Here is a 14,879-nt window from a genome sequence, read left to right on the forward strand (position 1 = left end):
TGCTCATTTTATTCTAACACAATTAATTACTTCCACTCTTAACCAATATTCCATTTTTTTTTAAATCACTTGCATCCTGATCAATTCCAGATTCAACAACCCAAAAATCTTCAATTAAATGTTTAAACCCACATTCTATGATCCACCCCTCACTAACTTCAGCTAGAATCCTCTTAGGTATTAACTTAAAATCTGCCTTTTCGTCTATTACCTTACATCACCCCATGTAGTCATATATAAACCTAATTATCCTTTAATCAATCCTACTAAAGCTGTCAGCTGAGCTTTCAGAAAACTATCAACTTTCTTGAAATTGGCTTCCCAAACCATTTACTCTTCAATAAAATTCCTAATCTCAAGTACATTTTTGCCCACATCAGCCAAAGTTTACCGTATTTTTAAAGCATGTTGATAAAATTTTAACTCATCCCAATATTTTATGAATTTTTGTGTTCAAAATAATTTCTGCACTAGATACATACACCTTCAAAATATAACAATAATAAAGTGGTTTTATTAAATGACACTTTTCAGATTCTTTTTGCAATTTTCAGTTTCAAATTTCCCTATGTAGCCACAAGTCATAAACTGGTAAAACATACAGTATACATCAATCCTGTGTGGATGATTACCTAAGTGTATGCCCTTGATCCTCCAAATACACACCATAATCCTTTGCAATTTGATGTGTAAGATCTGAGAGGAGCGGAATCTTCATTTGTCCTAGTCCACCTTGTTTTCTTGGTGTATTTATCCTTTATAAAGCAAAAGTATCTCCTTAACTTATGTACTCATAATATTGAAACAATATTTAGTCAAACTGTTTATACTTGCATTTCATTAAATAACCACCTATAAAGAAGAGACTCAAGTGCGGATGGAAGAAATGATCTTCTCACATAATTTCTGTTTTACCTACATACACGCACTCCCTCAAGTATCAAACAGATTTAGCATACAGTGAAACCTCGTTAGAACGCAATTCGTTAATCCGTGGAATCGCTTATAGCGCGGGTGTCTGTGGATCCCAAACATTGATTTTAGGATGCCAGGCTAACAGCCACCAACTCAAAAATGGACTCTTATGACGGGTGAGGGGGGGAGACAGCAGCGCGGCTGTAAGGGTGTGGATATGGCAGCACAATTCGGCTGGGCAACTGTTCAGTGAACTCGGCTGTAACGCGGTATGAAATGTTGGACCCCAACTACCGTGTTCTAATGAGATTTTACTGTAAACACAGGGACCTCTGTAAAGAATATTCTGTCATCTCCAAAACCCAGAGAAGGTTATTTAACCATCCATGCAGTTTATTTCTAGAAAGGATATCAACATGTCAGCCTGACAGGTAGACTGGAACAATTAGGGTACAAATCATCAGGATAATTAATTAACAAGTTAGACAATTTTAAACCAGGGATCTCGCCCTATACTCTGAAAAAAACACATGCAGGAGCCAGTTCATTGATGAGCTGATCTGGCCATGAGGTTGGAGTGAGACCCATTTAAGAAAACAACATCAGTTAAGAACACTGAGAACAATTATGTTAGGCTGAATTAGATATGGTGGGAGGAAACTTTAGCAGAGCACAAGCACCATTACAGTCCTGTTGGCCCAAACAATGATACAATCATTTACTTACAACAATAGAGTCATAAAGCACAAAATTAGGCCCATCAATGTGGCTTGTCCCCGACGATGGAGATGCCTATCCACACTAATCCCAATTTCCCGCATTTGGCCCAAATCCTGAAATTCCTTTCCTATCCACCTACCCATTCAAATGCTTTTTAAATAGTGTGATTGATTCTTCCTCTGGCAGCTTGCTCCCATGAGCTTCTGTAAGGAAAAACTTGACCTTCAAATTTCCTTTAATTATTTCCCTTCTCCAGTTTTAGACTTGCCTACCCTTGGAAAGAGACTGTGACTATCTATCTATCTCCACCATAATTTTACAACCCTCTATAAGGTCACCCCTCAGCCTCCTTTGCTCCAGTGAGAATAATCTTTGCCTATTCAATCTCTCCTTGTAACTAAAGCCCTCCATTTCACACAGCATCCTGGTGGGTCTCTGCACTCCTGCTGCTCTAATATATCCTTTCTGAATGAACTTTACAAAATGTTCCAAGTTTGCCCCTGCTATGCCTTGAACAGTTGCTGTGTGATTTCTCAACTCTCATACTTAATATCCCTGCTATTAAAGGCAAGCAAGTCAAAAACCTAACCAAATGTGTTGCCATTTTCAGCAAGCTATGAACTTGCACCTCAAGATCCCTCCGTATATAAACAATCCAACCAGTATTAGACCTCACTTGTTTAATTATTATTAATAAATTGTATTAACAACTCCTTGCATGATACATGTACAGCCAACACTCCAGTCAAAACTACTCAAAGATGAAGTAGATATCAAACTAGCTTAGCTCACCGTACCTACTTACCATGCCAAGTGCGTAAACTGAGAATCAACAGAGCAGGCCACTACTTCAGTATTAATCAATCTGAACTCATTTATTCTGTCACTGAAAGCTATTATCTCGGTGGGACAAACAAATGTGCTGTAAATTAAGGAAATAAAGCAGTAGTAAATAACATCACTTATGAATACAAAGCTTTATTTACTGAATATGTTTTTAATAGTTTATTTAAAATTTTTGACCATACAGGCACTGAATACATTTAAAATAGTTAGAGCTTAACAGTAAATAACTACAATTTCATAAATATAGCTACCTATTGAGCTCTTTTTAAAACGCGCCTATAAAACAAAACTAAAAAACAATTCTTGGTCAAATTTGAAATATAGCACAAAAAATTTATCTTGGTTTGGGGGTGCAGAGTCAACAAAAGAAAAATGTTTTCAACCTTTTGGCAGGATTTTTTATATTCATTCATGATACAGCATGCAAAAATACTTCACTGGTGACTTGTTGAAACAGCTACAAAATGCAATAGCACTATCTGCTGCCAAGTATAGGTTCAGCATTAAGGCTTAACATTCTCTTGCAGTGACTGTTTCTTGCGGCAAAGAAGTCAGAGATTCACTAAGAATCTTCCCATATTCAATAAATAAGAGAAAATTGAAAAATGACCATTTTCTCAGGGAGCAGAAGGAATGCAACTCTTTAAAGTATATAGATGTTATGGGGTTGTGGGTCAGATACAAATTAGCACAAGATCCATAATCTATGTTAACATTCAAGATGAATGCGAAATAATTAGAAATGAGGGGACAGGGCAAGATCATTGATGATAATCAACAAAATGAACTTTTTAAGATAAAACTGTTCTAATTACACTCAATAAAACTATTGCTTATACTCTTTCATTTTTTTTTAAAAAGAGGAATTAGAAAAACCTTGTCAAAAACAGATCTCCTTCTTTACTGAGATGCTCCATTGTCATAAAAAAAAAGAAAAATCAGAAACGTTAAAAAACAAATGGTTTCCGGGCTCAAATTTTCTTCAGCGGACAAATTGTGAATAAATATCCAAGGCCTTCCTTCAAACCATTCCTAATTAAGAAAGACAAAGTGATAAAACATTTGGTTTATAGGTTTGGCATTAAAGTCAAAGCTACTCCGAACCAATAAACTGATCTCAAAATGGGATGTGGTCAGGCATTGTAATTTTTCTTAATCAAAGCTGTCATGCTTACTTAAAGAATAATTTTGATACTTACAAATCAAGTGGGTAGAAAAAGAAGACAAGGTATTTGCCTCGAAAATCTTTAAGTTTCAGCTCTTTGAATTCTCCATTTATTACTGCTGTACCTTCCCAATCTGGTGCAGGTTTTGAAACTAAAAATTTTGAAAAGACATTTATGAACACTCTTTCGAGTAACTCTTTAGTACAAAATCTGACCCATTTTCCCGCAATATGTATAACAAATATGTTGCACTTCAGAATAAAATTAATGTCCAATTTTTGTTTCTCTAGTTCTTGCAGAATCCAGTGTTCACATCCTTCACATCTTGATGCTCTCCTAAATATCGATTTATAAATACCATATTTTCACTCATATAACACACACATGCATATAACACACAGGAAATCATAAACTGTGTAAAAATATTTTTGTAACATGCACACCCAAATTCTGATTGACAAAAACAATTTGCATTTAAATAGGACATGAGACAAAGTAAATACAAGTATCTGCCACAGTTAATCTCCTGCAATTAACACCCAATCAACTTTCCACAGAGGTGTCAATCACCCATTATAAAGATTAATATCCAGCTGCAATACATTAATAAGCTTTGGTGAGAAATCAATTAAATAGATCGAAGACAGGCTTCATAGTTAAGCAGGATTTTAATTCTAATGTCTCAAATTAGAGGCACTAGATACATTAATCTCCTCCCTCAGGAATGTCCTGTTTATAGGAATACCATGGCATTCAGTACAAAGAGATATTCCCAAAATCAAAATTTCCCACACCCGCTATAAATTGTGCAGGTTCTTTCATTGCCCCTATTACATTCTCATGCTCACTATAACATCCCCACGTTCGCTATAAATTGTGTATAACAATGAGGGACACTATGAATGAATAATCAATAATTAGGTTTATAGACATTGCGTCATGACAGTTTGACAGGCAAGTTATCTAGTTGTACAATTCTGTATATTCTTTCCTCTTGGGAGAACAAGGAGTTAATTCTTTAGATACCCTTTAAAAAACCCGTTTTGCCTCTGAGAAATTAGAACAGGACGGCTACATCTCAATCATGCTTCTGCAAAAATGTTTGTTCTTTCTCACACCTTGAGAAAACACCTGGCTGCACCATGGTTTGTTCTCCATCTCCAGACCAATGACGGGGAGAAAGCTGATCCAGTTCCTCGGTGTGTTTGATTTTTGTGCTCTGACAAATTTGAATCTGGTTTGTATGTTAAAACTTGACTGCTTGATGAAGTAGCAATATCTTTTAAACTCCACTATAACTAGAGGTACGCAGGGAACCTAAAAGGTTTTGAAACTTTTAGCAGATATTATTTCTTTAGCTTGTTATCAACTAAGTACGGTGTTCAAAATTTCTTGTATTTTTGGAGTGATAAGACCAAGGTCAGAAGTTGAACAAACCATGGTGCAGCCAGGTGTTTTCTCAAGGTGTGAGAAAGAACAAACATTTTTGCAGAAGCATGGTTGAGATGTAGCCGTCCTGTTCTAATTTCTCAGAGGCAAAATGGGTTTTTTAAAGGGTATCTAAAGAATTAATTCCTTGTTCTCCCAAGAGGAAAGAAAATACAGAATTGTACAACTAGATAACTTGCCTGTCAAACAGTCACGACGCAATGGCTATAAACCTAATTATTTTGCCATTGTAATAAAAGTGTCATATTAAATAAAATGTCCTTTTGCCTGTTGCAAGGTAGACAGATTTGCCACTGGCAGGAATTGCCTAAGGGCCTCTTACAGTCAGAGAGAAAGAGAGAAGCAAAATTGAGTCCCACCAGAGTTACTGAATATCCGTAGATTCACTCCCAGTGCACAGAGTTCAGTCCAAACCATTGGCAACCCGAGCTCCATATCCAAACCTTCAACATGATCAGGAATCCTTCAGCATCCTCAGGACCTCCTTGCATCCCAGTTCTTATATCTGGCATTCCCCCTCCCCCCCCCCCCCACCCGGTCAGTCTCCAGCAGTCCACAGCCCGACGTGAGTCTCCTGATAGCAGTCTCCAGCAGCCCACAGATTCCGCGCCTTGAGTCGCACACAGCCCATTGCATGCATTGGTCCCTCAGCCCCCACTGGTCCGCCGCTGTGGTCACCGTCCCATAGGTCATCACCTCTGCTTCACCCTCTCAGGTGTGTGATCTTCTGCTCCAGTCCTCTGCTTCCTTGGAGTCTGCAGCCCCTCGTGGTTGCTGCCGATTAATAGGCGCTGCCATCTTGGGGGCAGTTCCCATGGTTCATGGGACTTCAACTAAAACTACCCCTGGCTTCCTCAACGGGCCGTTCAAAGACCATGCAGAGCCAACAGCAGTGGACTGGGTGGCAAGACCCTGCAGGAGTGCTGCATCTCTGCTCTCCGCCACTTCAGCAGCTCTGGCAACACCACCATCCATGAGAAATAAGCAGTCTTCCCTCCTATTGACCTAAAGATCAGTGAATTTTTCAGAAGAGATCAAGATATCCCTTATAATGATAACCCTGTCACAGAACTATGAGAGATTACACTACCATTTCCAGACAAGGGATACAGAGTTATCAAATTTCAATACTTGCCTCAACACAAATGAAAAAAACTGAAAAATATTTACAATATATATTTGTATGGTGACATTAAAACCCAAGATTCTCCAGCATTTTTTTCTCCACATAATCCAAGCAGCCAACATCCACTGCCGCACCCCCATCAACCATTTCATCACTTCCTCAAAAAATCTCAATTAAATTTAAGGCACAGAACTCCCATTTAAAGCCATGCTGAGTATCCCAAGTAAATCCATGCTTTTCCAAATTAGGGCAAGTTCTTGCATAGGGAAGAAATTCCTGCTCTGTCAGACCTCTTATCTGCAAGTGGAACTCTCAGAATCAGAATTTATTGTCATTGGTGTATCACTTACTTCAGAATCAGAATTTATTGCCATGTACAAGTCACAAAATTCAGTGTTTTGAGTCAGCATCACAGAGCAAACATTCATATTATAAACCTTCTTACATCAATAATAGATTAAAAAATGCACAAAAAGTAAGGCAGTTTTTGGTTCATTGATTATTCAGAAATCTGATGGCAGCAGGGAAGAAGCTGCCCTAGTACAACTGAGTGCTTGTCTTTAGGTTCCTGTACCTTTTTCCCTGATGGTAGCAGAGTGAAGTGGTCATAGCCTGGATGGTGGGGCGGGGGGTTGTCTTTGAGGATAGAGATATCACAGGCTGAGTTAACAACCCTCTGAGACTTGGGGCTTCCATACAAGATAGTGATGCAACCAGCCAAAATGCTCTCCATGAAGTTTTCGAGAATCTTTGTTGACCAATATCCATGCTCTCCTAATCATCTTTAAATCTTCTACCTAAAAAAGCTTGAGCACATTCAATTCTAATCTCCCTCTCATGCTCATTGCTATTAACCCCCTCAGAACTTTGCCAGGAGCCCAAGGGTGAGCAGACAGACTGGGGATCAAAGACAGTCGAGCCACTATTTAGCTGGATGCAGTCTGCTCATTCAATACCAATGTTGAAAGATAAGAGTCAATTTGTCTATGTCAGCTCAACTAGTCCTATTTGTTCTATATTGCCCATATCCCTTGAAACCTTTTCCTATCCATATATGTCTAATTATCTTTTAAACATTACAATTGTATCTGCCTATATCACTTTCTCTGCCATACCAACCACCCTGTGTGAAAATGGTGCCTTTAGATATCTTTTAAATCTTTCCCTCCTCACCTTAAATCTATGCTTTGTGAAAAATAGTGATAATTTACCCCATTTATACCCCTAATAATTTTATAAACCCTAGCCTATGAAGCCTTTCCTTACAATTCAAGTCTACCAGTCTCAGTAATGTTCTTGTGAATTTTTTCTGGGTTCTTTCCAGATTAATATCTTTCCTAGATGACCAGAACTGCAAACAATACTCCACATATGGTCTCACCAATGCATTGTACAGTTGAACATTAATCTTCTTGCTCTCATAATCAATCCCTGACTAATAAAGCCAAGTATGCCAAATGCCTTCTTCGCCACTGTGTTGACATTTTCATGCAAATGTAACCTGAAGTCTCTCTGTTCTCCTACATTCCACAGGTCCCTACCATTCGCTGTATAAGCCCTGCTCTGTTTAACCCTTTTCAATATCTCACATTTGCTAGAGTTAAATCCTATCTGCCATTCCTTGGTCCATATTCCTAATTCACCTGGATCTTCTTGCCATGGACAATGTACCATAACATCTCCATTCAGGATCAGTAACCACATTTTGTATTTTAACTAGAAGATTCTTTTAGGAATATGGGGCAAGGAATGGCAGATAGGATTTAACTCTAGCAAATGTGAGATATTGAAAAGGGTTAAACAGAGCAGGGCTTATACAGCAAATGGTAGGGACCTGTGGAATGTTGGAGAATAGAGAGACTTCAGGTTACATTTGCATGAAAATGTCAACACAGTAGCGAAGAAGGCATTTGGCATACTTGGCTTTATTAGTCAGGGATTGATTGTGAGAGCAAGATTACTGTACAACTGTACAATGCATTGGTGAGACCATGTGTGGACTATTGTTTGCAGTACTGGTCATCTAGGAAAGATATTAATCTGGAAAAAATTTTTCCAACAATATACATCTTTCTATCTTTGGCTTGGCTTCGCGGACGAAGATTTATGGAGGGGGTAAATGTCCACGTCAGCTGCAGGCTCGTTTGTGGCTGACAAGTCCGATGCGGGACAGGCAGACACGGTTGCAGCGGTTGCAGGAGAAAATTGGTTGGTTGGGGTTGGGTTTTTCCTCCTTTGCCTTTTGTCAATGAGGTGGGCTCTGCGGTCTTCTTCAAAGGAGGTTGCTGCCCGCCAAACTGTGAGGCGCCAAGATGCACGGTTTGAGGTGATATCAGCCCACTGGCGGTGGTCAATGTGGCAGGCACCAAGAGATTTCTTTAGGCAGTCCTTGTACCTTTTCTTTGGTGCACCTCTGTCACGGTGGCCAGTGGAGAGCTCGCCATATAACACGATCTTGGGAAGGCGATGGTCCTCCATTCTGGAGACGTGACCCACCCAGTGCATATACATAGTAGCATTTAAATATATAATATATTAAATATTTTCTTACAATCAGCACAAACAAAAAAACCAGACCCTCCCTCCCTCCCTCCATAGAGATCTATTCACCATATATTTTAGTACAATTGGGGAAACTATGTTTTTGTGTGTATAATAGTTACTTATATAACCTTTTTATTACTGTATCTCGGCCCCTATGTGATCCAGGTATGGCTGCCAGACCTTTACAAAAATGTTGTATTTGTTTTTAAAATTTATGTAATCCTTCGTGCTAAGCAGAGGGGAGTCAGACTTCAAAGTGTTAGCGATACATTTTTTTTCACTACCGCCAGTGCTATTTTTTTTAAATGAGATTTGATATTTGGTCGATTTGTTGCTATTTCCATGAAATTACCTAATATATATAGCTCCGGGTCACCTGTGAACACCACTCCTGTTATCCTGGTTAATTTTTCTGCCAAAATGGCTTCAGTTTCATGCATGACCACATGGCATGTAGAAAAGTTCCTGTCTCAGTTCCACATCTGAAACACATCTCTGAAAATTCGGCTTTTAATATTTATACTGAATCAGTCCATACCTTGCATTTATAATTGACGTGATGCTGTCCTTATACTAATCTGACCAACTCCTTTCTGAAATCACCACACCCAAGTTCGACTCCTATCTTTCCCTTGACCTCTGCGACCCTGGTTTGTACTTCTGCTCTGGAGAGCATAGTACATTTTTGTTATAAGTTTGGATGTATTCCCCATCCAGACTGTTCGTTCAGTTTCACCAATTTCAGGGGGTCAATGATGGTTCCTATCTTTCTCTTAAGAACGATCGAAACTGGAGAAAAGAGAAGAATGTCACTCCATATGTTTTAATTGTTCAAAGGACATAAAAATTCCTCCAAGTAAAAGTCCTTAATATATCTTATGCCTTTGTCAGATCATGAATTTTTTATTCTATTGCCTTTATTACACAATGGCACAATGGTGCTTTTATTGATATCCCTACTTTTTTTTCCTAAATATTCATTAATTTCTGGCCACTTTTTAATCATATGTATTAAAATGGGATTATCCATCTTTTTCTTTAGTGATTTGAACCTCCATTTATAGATAAAGTCCCTTGCTTCCCACTCCTCCATGGAGTACATTTCCATTCTTCATTGAAGAAGCCTGCAAGAAATCTAACCTGTGCAGCTAGGTAATATTTTTTGAAATCTGGGAGTCTAAGTCCTCCCAGCCTATAATTCCATGTCAGTTTTTCCCAATGCTATTCTTGGTACATTTTTTATTCCACAGGAACTGTCTAACATGGTTGTTTAGTAGCTTTAAAAAGTTGTTAGATAACAGAAAAGGCAGCGATTGAAAAAGGTCTTGGCATAACTTTCATTTTGTCGCAGTTAACCCTTCGCACTAAAGTAATCGGTAAGCCTCTCCATTTTTGTAGGTCTTTTTCTATCTTCCCAAGAACAGGAATGTAATTTAGTTTGTACAGATCCTGCTATATTGTCAAATTTTTTCAGAATATATTGGACACTTATGAATATATATGCACCGAATGTAGATGATGAAAAATTGATATGAGAAATATTTATAAATTTAGAAAATACACGTGAAAATATATTAATAGGTGGAGATTTCAATTTTGGTTTGGATCCACTTTTAGATAGATCTACAAGAGCAAGGGAAAAAGCAGTTAAAGCTATATTGTTGTTAATGAATAATTTAAATTTAATAGATGCAAGGATAAGAATTCATCCAAGAGAAAGAGATTATTTTTATTTTCAAATATGCATGATTCTTACTCTAGGATTGATTGCTTTTTAATATCTGCACAACTTCAAGGTAGAATTCAACAAGCAGAATATAAGGTGAGAATTTTATCTGATCATTCTCCTTTGTTGTTGACCATAACAATGTTGGACAGAGAAGAATCAGTTTATAGGTAGGTGGAGGTTCAATTCTATGGTATTAAAAAGAATAGATTTTTATGAATTCATTAGAAGACAGATAGGGAACTTCTTTGAGACTAATTCCAATTTGGTTACTAATTAATTTATTTTATGGGACAAAATGAAAGCATATTTACGAGGTCAAATAAGTTATACTTCTAAAATTAAAAAGGATTATATGAAAGAAGTAGAACAAGTAGAGAGGGACAATGAATTTAGAAAAAGACCTAGAGCGACAAGTAAATGAGGACAAACAAAGACAGCTTACTGATAAAAAGATTCAGTATAATGCTTTACAAACATATAGAACAGAAAAAGCGACAACGAGAGCTAATGAGTGGTATTATGAATTGGATGAAAGGGCACAAAGTTCTTGCATGGTAGTTAAAAACAGAACAAGTATCGAGAACAATTATTTCAACAAAAAAAATTCTAATTACCTATAAACCTGAAGAAATTAATGAAAATTTTAAACAATTTTACACAAAATTATATCAATCAGGATCTTTAAATAATAATAAAATAGATAATTTTTTTGTCAAAAATAAATTGACCTAAATTAAATTTGGAAGAGCAGAGAGAATTGGCTGCCCCCTTCCCCTTAGAGGAGGTTAGGGAAGCACTGAGCTCATTACGAAGTAATAAGTCACCGGGAGAGGATGATTTCCCATTTTGAGTTTTACAAAGAGTTTAAGGTTTATTAATTCCTGCATTTATGGAAGTACTAGGAAAGGTGGCTGAAACGCATGCCTTACCAGAATCTTTTAATATGGCAGTAATACCAAAAAAAGAGATCCTTTAAAACCAGCATCAAATAGACCAATTTCCTTGTTAAGTGCAGATTATAAAACAGTAGCAAAGTTTTTAGCAAATAGGTTGGCAAAATATTTGCCGAAATTAATAAATATGGACCAGACTGGTTTTGTTAAAAAGAGAAAATTAGCAGATAATATGACTAGATTATTAGTATAATACACTTGGTGTAGCAGTGGCCTTAGATGCCAAAAAAGTGTTTGACAGATTAGAATTGGATTTTAAAAAACTATGTAATACATTTGAATTGGGACCAATATTTGCAAACTGGATTAAAGCTTTACATAATGGTCCGAAAGCTAAAGTTGAAACAAATGTCCACATCTTTTCATTTAACTCGATCTAGCAAACAAGGATGTCCATTATCTCCAGCTTTATTTATTTTACCAATAGAACTATTAGCACAATTGATTCAGTCTGATTCTGATATTAAAGGTTTTAGAGTTGGAAGAGAGGAATATAGATTAATTTGTTTGCAGACGATGTAATAATTTATTTGACAGAACCAGAAAGTTCATTGCGTAAATTATATTTAAGATTATAAGAAAATGGAATAGTATCTGGATATAAAGTAAATTGGGACAAAAGTAAGATAATGTCCCTCATTAATGATAATTATCGTCAGTATAAAAAACATTCCCAATTTTAATGGCTGATGAATGGATATGAGTAGATAACAGTTTAAATAATGTATATAAATTGAATTATACCTTCTTACTTAATAAAATTGATGAAGATTTTTAAAAATGGATGGAATTACCAATAATATTATTGGGGAGAGTTAAATGCATAAAAATGAATATATTTCCAAGAGTTCAGCATCTTTTTCAAACATTGCCCATATCTCTTCAGCAAAATTTTTTTCCAGGAATTAAATAAATATGTAAGAAAATTCCTTTGGAAGGGCAAGATGTCAAGAGTTTAATTAGAAAAAATAATGTAAATATAAATTTAGGAGGTCTTCAACTTCTAAATTTTAAAAAATATTGTAAAGCTACACAAATAAGATTTCTCTCCTTTTTTTCGAAGAGGGAGAGAAATCAGCATAGAGATGGATAAAATAGAATTTTTATATATATAAAAAACAGGAACTGAGATTAATATCTGGAGACAGGGATACACCACTGTTGAAGCATCTGATTAACATATGGAATAAAGTAAATAACAAAATGCAAATGAGGAATTTGGGGTTAATTAAAATGACTGATTCAAAATAAACTTATACCATTTACTATGAATAACTGACTTCTTAATATTTGGTTCCCTAAAGGAATTAGAAATATAGCAGATTGCTGTGAAGGAGGAAATTTAATGTCATTTGATCAATAAAAAAAGTAAATATGGGATATAAAATAACACAATATTTTGTTATTATCAAATAAAAGCATATTAATGAGATAAATTGAGTCCAACAATGTTATTGCCTCAAATAAGTGATTTGCAATAGATCTATTAAGAAATTTCTATCTGTTATGTATATATTATTGCAAAAGGGAACTTCAAAGCAAGAAATGCATAGATCTAGGGACTGCAAATGGATTTAAATATGTATTGTGGAGAAAAATTGGCAGAAGATAACATGACAAATACAATAAATGTTAGATATAGATTGGTTCTGTATAACTTTTTACATCAATTGCATCTTACTCCACAAAAATTAAATAGATTAAAATCAGATTTATCAGACAAATGTTTTAGGTGTAGTCAAGAGATAGGTACTTTTTTTTGTATTCTATGTAGTCATGTTCAAAGTCGAGACCATTTTGGAAAGAAATAGGAAAATTTCTAGAACAATTTAAGGGAGTTAAATTTCCACAAGATTCGATGCTTTTTTTAATTGGGTAATATTTCAGACCAAAATTGAAATTGAATATTTTCTAAAAAGAATTTGTGAAAACTGTTAGTAGTAGCAAGAAAATGTATAGCAGTGACATGGAAATCAGATTCCCATTTAGGAATGGAAAGATGGCATGCGGAAATATAGAGTTGTATACCTCTTGAGAAGATTACATGTTGCAATATCGAAGCAGACAAAGAGCTTGCAGCTCATTCTTTGACGAACTATGAAGGCGACGTGAGCGCAAGATAACTTTCTTTGAATTTGTCTTATTTCTTCTTATATACCTCTTTAAAGTTGAATATAGTTATATTTTTAAATACAGTATATGCTTTTTTTATTCATCATTATGAAAATCATAATGCAAAATTAGGCAAAATATTTGTTTTATCAATGAATTAAAGCTACATAAAGATACATTTACAAAGTTTGGTTTATTGGATTAATAAGACAGTAATTTGGAATAATGTCCCCATGTTTCCTTGAAGATGACATGTTTTGAAATTAAGAAATACTAGAACCTGGAAAGTGTCGTCTATATTTTAATTCAAAGAAAATTACAACTGTGAACTTTGGAAGAAAGGCTCGTAAAATTTGTCTCAAAGAACTCAACTTGTTAAATGCAAAAAGACATTCTCGTGTAAAAATAGAATATTCCAGAAGCCTCTATAATAACATGTAGGTGAATTGCACAGTTTAAGACACCTGTGACCTTGGAAAGATAAGATACAACTCTGGTTAGCAGAATCTTGTAGGAAGCCCAGAAGAATGTGTTCTTAAAAGTTATTATAAACACCTGATTAAAAAAAGCTTGTGTGCAGAACTGCACAAAGACAATTCAGAGAAATGCTCTTAAAGGGACCAAGCAGGATCCAAATTTGTTTACAGTTCCCAGAAACAAGGATAAGTCAGGCTGTAGTGTGAAGAATCCAAAATGGATAAGAAGTAGTCTCATCAGGCCAAAGACCACAAGCAAACAGCTCCTCCCAAAGAAATATTTGGTTGTTAGTTGAGCCAGCAAGGTGGACTGACAATGCTTGGCAGGAGGTTGGAACCAGCCACAAAAGAAGCAGCAACTTCAACTACTAAGCAAGAAGAGGACACAATCAAGGCATCATTAGCCATCTTAAAAGTTAGTGGAACTGGAACAGGTGAAATGTATATTGCAAAGCTCACTGGTGATATACTGTATCTGAAAGTTCAGATGTGAATCCTGATGATCGTATTTCCAAGGTTATGAGCATAGGAAGATCTTCAAAGTCTTCAAAGGCATCCAGAGCAAGTACAGCTTTGCGTGGTTCAAGCATATCAGCTGTGCATTCTAAAGTGCATGTAGACTTGGCTACTGTCTGTGCACAACAACAGTGGTTGAAGAAAAGACATGCTTTAGAAGATATGGAAGCTGAAATGAAGATTTAGCAAGAACAGGTGAAGGAGTTAGTCAAAAGTTTCCAATATATGTATCAGAACAAGGTTTTAAAAGGGCAAAATAATTATTGCATCATCATTATGGCAATGGACATAAAATCACAAGGGCCCACATCGACAAGATTCTTTCTT

General features: G+C 36.1%; 1 protein-coding gene across 5 annotated transcripts in view; it reads right to left on the minus strand.

Moving 5' to 3' along the window:
- The window catches only part of prdx4 (peroxiredoxin 4), a 49,748-nt gene that overhangs the window by 7,220 nt on the left and 27,649 nt on the right, over window positions 1–14,879 (minus strand). For all 5 annotated transcript variants that reach the window (XM_069889583.1, XM_069889584.1, XM_069889586.1 and 2 more), the window contains 3 exons: window positions 3,681–3,798; window positions 2,441–2,557; window positions 633–755 (listed from right to left, as the gene is read on the minus strand). In XM_069889583.1, the coding sequence (XP_069745684.1) occupies window positions 633–755; window positions 2,441–2,557; window positions 3,681–3,798 (358 nt within the window). The remainder of the gene's footprint in view (window positions 1–632; window positions 756–2,440; window positions 2,558–3,680; window positions 3,799–14,879) is intronic.

This window comes from Narcine bancroftii, chromosome 7 (genome assembly GCF_036971445.1).
Source record: "Narcine bancroftii isolate sNarBan1 chromosome 7, sNarBan1.hap1, whole genome shotgun sequence".
NCBI classification, from domain to species: domain Eukaryota; kingdom Metazoa; phylum Chordata; class Chondrichthyes; order Torpediniformes; family Narcinidae; genus Narcine; species Narcine bancroftii.